General features: G+C 43.8%; 1 protein-coding gene across 1 annotated transcript in view; it reads left to right on the forward strand.

Annotated features, from left to right (window-relative positions):
* The first annotated feature begins 1,122 nt into the window (after nucleotides 1-1,122).
* The window catches only part of NEMF (nuclear export mediator factor), a 16,874-nt gene continuing 12,034 nt past the window's right edge, over nucleotides 1,123-5,962 (forward strand). Inside the window, 9 exon segments of the mRNA XM_010189910.1 lie at nucleotides 1,123-1,190; nucleotides 1,476-1,578; nucleotides 2,107-2,232; nucleotides 2,313-2,461; nucleotides 2,674-2,741; nucleotides 3,384-3,470; nucleotides 4,411-4,487; nucleotides 5,025-5,095; nucleotides 5,187-5,262. Of these exon segments, the coding sequence (XP_010188212.1) occupies nucleotides 1,132-1,190; nucleotides 1,476-1,578; nucleotides 2,107-2,232; nucleotides 2,313-2,461; nucleotides 2,674-2,741; nucleotides 3,384-3,470; nucleotides 4,411-4,487; nucleotides 5,025-5,095; nucleotides 5,187-5,262 (816 nt within the window). The 5' untranslated portion in view covers nucleotides 1,123-1,131.

A 5,962-nucleotide genomic window follows, 5' to 3' on the forward strand; every position in this document is an offset into this window, starting at 1 on the left:
GCTGGGCTGTGAGGGCTCCACCGCACCAGCCTGCCCGCAGAGCACTGCCTCACCCCGGCTCTGCCCTGCCCCAGCCCGGCTCTGCCCTGCCCCAGCCCTGTGTAGTCCTCCCCGCTTTGCCTCGCACTGCGCGGCCGTGCCCGGCTGTGCTGCCTTGTGCTCTGCTGCATCTCGGTACTGCGCCGCTCAATATTGCGCTCATAGGGAGTGCAGCCCTCCCCAGGGGACCGTGCGGTTCTGCACTGTCCTCTTTTGGGGCGATTCCACCGTTTCTGCACATCCCTGGAGCCCTTTGGCGAGCCCAGACCCTCGCCGTGCTGGATGGTGGGCTGCCACTCTCTGTCGTGTTGTGGCACAGTGGGGCAGCACAAGTCCTGTCGAATGGCCCCAGCGCACCTTCCTGCCACTGAGTCCTCTCTGCCTCCCCTGTCACACCATCAGGGAAGGCCTGCTGCTCTCCCTGTCACGTCCTGCTCCTGTCCCTCAGCCTCTGCCTTTTCTGTTTGTGTGGGGAATGTCCTGTGGTCTGTCATACGTTCTGTCCAGATGGGAAGCCCTGATGCACCTCACATCCATGACTTGTGGAGCTCTCATACCTTTCTAGTGGCCAGGGCAATCTGCATTTTCACCCCCACACTGAACAAAATGATGAGAATATCAACCTCCCAGGCCATTTCTGTGCTCATACTGGGAATACTGGTGCCCCATGCTGGCAAAGGGCTACCCAAGGGACATAGAAGTTAGCCCAGAGGAGCAAAGTGCTCCAGTATATCCAGTACATTTCCATGAAGAGAGGAGTGCTTGCAGGAGCCGGCAGTGTGGCCTCCATCCTGTGCTGGAGATGCAGAAGCTGGCTGGTTGCAGCTGAGGTGTCCACAGTTGCTGTTCTTGCTTCAACTTGGTTAGGTTTTTGTGCTTTAGCCATTAATAGGAGTTTCTCTGTCTTTCACTTTTTCAGCTTCCAGCTCATTCCATTAATGTTCCTTTGCCACCTCTTCACTTACTGCTTAGTAATATATCAGAACTTGCACTTGTGTATTTTAATGATCACAGGGATTTTTTCAGCCGCTTGTGAGGTTTGTGTATCGTATTCTCCAAAGCTTGCATTTTCTTTTTGACAGCTTACTGGGAATGAGAGTAAACAATGTTTACGATGTGGATAATAAGACCTATCTTATTCGCCTTCAAAAGTAAGAACTTCTTTAAATTTCTTTATGCTTTTCCTATACATATGAGAACTTATTGATTTAAAATGAGAATTTTTAACTCCTTTGCTTGGCCAAATTATCCGTAAACTTAAAATATGGATGTCTTTTTGCCGTCAGCCTGGCTGCAGCACCGTGGCCTTTACTGGTTTTGACAGCAGCGTTATCTGTAGATAACGTGCTGCTGGGTTGTGGTGCTGCGGTCCCATTCCAGTGCAAACTGGCATGCGGTGAGGGGTGGCTGCTCCAGTGTCTTTATTTTGTTAACAGACCAGACTACAAGGCCACGCTGCTGCTTGAATCTGGTATACGCATTCACACGACGGAGTTCGAGTGGCCAAAAAACATGATGCCCTCTAGCTTTGCAATGAAGGTAAGCTAACCTTCGATTTCTTTTTAATAGGCAGGGTGGATCTCAGAAAGCAACGTCCGTGTTCTGTCTTTGGAGACAGAAGAAGATAGTGGAAGGATTTGCCTGGTGGATCCTGATCCATCGGGCAACTGAAGACGAAGAACAAACGTGGACCTGGGGTCACATCGCTGACGTTCAGTGCCTGAAACAATGAAACTTTAAATTTATAAAGGCTAATCTGCTGGGCATTTTCTGGGACTCCAGGACCTTTTGGAATTTTACAAATAGCAGGTTTTAATAGCAAAAATGGCTTGACGTTAAGAATCTGGATCAATTATATTACCTATAAATATCAAGGGCATTACTTTGCTAAGAGCTGCCTTGTCCCTGTATTACCAAGATCAACATTTTAACCCTTATGGTACTTAAGTCAGTAAGAAGTGGTCAGTGTCATAGGAGGGATGTATAGCTAAGAACATATTTCAGTATAAAGCGTCACAAGCAGGTCTGTTTGCATCGTCTCACAGACACTTTCTCTGTTATTGACAGTGTCGTAAACATTTAAAGACCAGAAGACTCGTCAGTGTAAAACAGCTGGGGATAGACAGGATTGTGGACTTCCAGTTTGGAAGCGATGAAGCCGCTTATCACCTGATCGTTGAGCTCTATGACCGGGTGAGTGCAAAGCTCTGGGCCTCTATAAGCAGGCACGTGAGCACGGCCCTTGCTGATGGTGCCCTGTGGTGTGCTCGCAGGGTAACATCGTCCTGACCGACCACGAATACGTCATTTTAAACATTCTGAGGTTTCGCACGGATGAAGCAGATGTTGTCAGGTTTGCAGTTCGGGAGCGCTACCCAGTCGACAGTGCAAAAGCGCCTGCGCCTCTGCCAACCTTGGAAAGGTAATTGCTTTTAGATGGTGCATGGGTTGGCATAAACCAAGTGTGCTTGGAAGAGTGAAAGGGAGCATGTCTTTGGGCGGGCTTTTCACATATTGCAGGCCATTTTTCCCTTCATTTTTTTAAATCTGAAAATGTTTTGTAGCTTCTAAGCAATGCAGTGTAGTCTTAAAACGCACTGTTCTTTGGGATTACAACTCCGTTGTCTTCTGCAGGTTAACGGAAATAATATTAAATGCACCCAAAGAGGAACAACTGAAGAGGGTTCTTAACCCGCATCTTCGTAAGTAATTGTGTTTTACTAGAAAACGAAATGGGGTCGATATGCCATGCTTTTAGATGGTGCTGAGAATTTGAACTACTTCAAGCAGTCTTTTTTATGTTGTTCATGGCAATCTGCTGTTATGTATGTTTGAAAAACAAGAAAAAAACCCCAAGCCTTTGAAAACAGAGTCGATTTTTAAAAATTCCAATCCAAATGCACAAAGAGATGAGCCTTGCTGTGGTCCTGCAGTGGTAAGGACCATGTGCTCATCTTGTTAGTTTGGTTGAACTCTTTAAGATCCTGTTTGCCTACTCTCTACGTCATTCAAAGCTTGACGCCCCTTTTAAATGTAAGGATTTAATTTTGTTTTGGCTGACATGAAGCTGATCCTTCCTGTATATCCTCAGTCCATGCCAGACCTTTCCCAGTTCCAGATGAACCTAAGCATCCTAAAGTTTGTAAGAACTCGCCAGCCGTGAGCTGAGACCCAGCTGCTTTGCACAGCCAGGGAGCATTTCTGAGAGGGCCACCACAGGAGTCCTGATCATCTGCTCTCTCTGGACTCTGCCTCCTGAATTGTTGAAACAATTCTCATAATTTCAGTGTGAATACAGATTTCGTTGTGAATGTTTTCTGCAGCTGAGTATTTTTTTTGAACAGCTTATGGAGCCACTCTCATTGAGCATTGCCTTATAGAAGCTGGATTTTCTGGTTATGTCAAAGTAGATCAGCAGATGGAAAATAAAGGTATGTAGGAAATAAGGTTTTAAAGGCTGCCCTACATATATGGTAACTTTTATGTCTACATAGTGGTTTTTTTCCAAAGAGATGAGCAATCCTTAAACCTGTAGTTCTGACCATATGGGTGCATGTTTTAATGCTTCTAGTTTGTTCACATTAAAACTCTTGAATTGTGCATGTATTGGAGATAAAACATCAGACTCCTCCTATAGACTCAGTGGTTTTTAAATGAGATAGCACCTTACACAGCAGATGAACTCTGGCTGTGTAAAGGGATGTCTGGCAAGAATCCTCTGTAGAAGGATTGACATCAAAGTCTTCCTTTATCTATAGCAAACACAGCAGAGATTTTATAAAGTAGCAGCTTTACATTTATTGGGAAATCATGGATTTGGGTGGTAAAGTCAGAATAGATTTTCCTGTAATATTTTTCTTGTGTGCTTTATATTTGCCATAAATCAAAGGGATTTTTTGCTTCCTACTGCATTATGGTGCTGGAATAAATCAACTTTGTAACAAACAACTTCTCACAGCTCCTGGTTTATGGTTTGCCTCTGCATTTTATTTTTATAAAGTGCTAACATTTTCTCATCTTTTTTTTTTCCTGAGTCTGGAATAATTATGTCTTAGAACATAATTCTCTACCTATAGAGATGTTTTAATTTAAAATTCTCCAATTGTAAAATGCTTACTGAGGCTCCTGTTTAAAATGAACAGTAACTGCTGTAGTGAAGCACCAAGGGTAAAGGATATCTGCTGTTTTATTTTTGAGACATACTAGAATCCTACTTAACGTGGTTAGGTTTGGCAGGTTGCTACAGACACTTGGCTGGAAGAGCAGTTGCCTGGACCTTGTGTTGATTTGCTGCTGTGCTGCGTTTCTATAAAAATATCTTTCTGTTCTAGGTGTTTTAAAATATTCCTCTTCTCCTCCCTCTCTCTTTAGAAAATGTTGAAAAAGTGCTTGGGGCTTTAGAGAAAGCGGAAGAATACATGGCACTAACTGACAACTTCAGTGGAAAGGTGGGTCTCAGCTGGGCAGCTCTGTCATCAGTTATGCAGGAATTGCAGAATTAAACTGGTAGGCAGGACTTGTTCAGCACAGGCTTGTTCCTGGTGTTACCACCTACGGATTTGATTCTTTGAGCTTGGGCTCCAGGTAGTGATGGGGAATAAATACTGCTTCCTTGCACTGGATGTGCAGCAATTAAATAATTTGCAACCAGATTATGTAGGTCCTATGAGAATTGCACTTGTGCTTTAATAGCAGTGACGCTGTTCTGCACGTAAACTGTGCATCTGTGTGATGAGCTGTAGGGTAGTCCTGAGGTTTGGAAGAGAAATTCTCCTTTTTTCTGGGAGAAGTCGGAGTCAAGACAATCAAATTGTCAGGGCTTTGCTCAGTCACTTGCATTGCTTCTGCCTCAGGGTTTCCCTGCTCGAATGATTTACTGTCTCATGCTGGTCAGTGGGTTCGCACCTAAAACTTGCTGCCTTGCCAAGATAACGCGGATCCTTTTCAAAGACAAATGCTGATGACAGATTTCTGTGTCGTTTTAGGGTTATATTATCCAGAAAAAGGAGAAAAAGCCAAGTCTGGCACCAGATAAACCAGCAGAAGATATCTACACGTAAATATTTGAAGTATTTATTTCTTTTTTTGACTAGTCTATGTAACATAAATTAGTTTTCAGGTGATAATATCAAATGTGTATTTTACAGATATGAGGAATTTCATCCTTTCTTGTTTTCTCAACATTCAAAATGTCCGTACTTGGAATTTGACTCATTCAATAAGGTACGGTGCTTTTGCTGATGCTGTACTTAAGTGCTTTAATTGACTGATGCTAAAAAGAGGGATTAAAATAAAGTGCCGAAGTTGTTAATGAAAACATAGACCCTGGGAGAGGTGATTAATTTTATGGATAAATGCATTATGCAGAAAAGGCCAACTGAAACAGGGCCTTTGGGCTCCTGCTGAGCAGGGCTGTGTTTATTGACTCAGATGCTGTAGCTGAAATACGGCATGTGGCACTGAGTGGAGGCTTGTGTTGGACCTGTGAGGAAGGTGGCTGTTACCAGTCCAAAACAGAACTTTTTATTAGTGGAGAGTTCAGATGCTGAGCTACCTCTGGAAGCAAACAGTCGTCACAGTCACCACATTTATTATTTTCCAGTTACAGCTTTGAAAGCTTCAGGCACCTGATTTAGTATTTCCTTGAGTGTTGTCCTTCCTGGTCCTTGACTCATTAACATCTGAAATCATTAACTGCATGCTGTTCCTGACCTTGATCTCCACAGTTCCCATTTAACTTTCCAGCCCTGCTTTTTGGCTGAATTTCTCATCTCCTTCACAGCACCGATGATCTAAGCAGCCTAAAACCTTCCTCCTCTCTTGTTTTAAGCACAGTGTCTGGCAACCAGGAACAACTCTTAGGCATACTTTCTAGTTTTTTTGTAGTTTGTTTTTCCTTAACTGACCTATTGAAGCAGCAGGA

The sequence above is a fragment of the Mesitornis unicolor genome, unplaced genomic scaffold (assembly GCF_000695765.1).
Source record: "Mesitornis unicolor isolate BGI_N332 unplaced genomic scaffold, ASM69576v1 scaffold4798, whole genome shotgun sequence".
Classification (NCBI taxonomy): Eukaryota; Metazoa; Chordata; class Aves; order Mesitornithiformes; family Mesitornithidae; genus Mesitornis; species Mesitornis unicolor.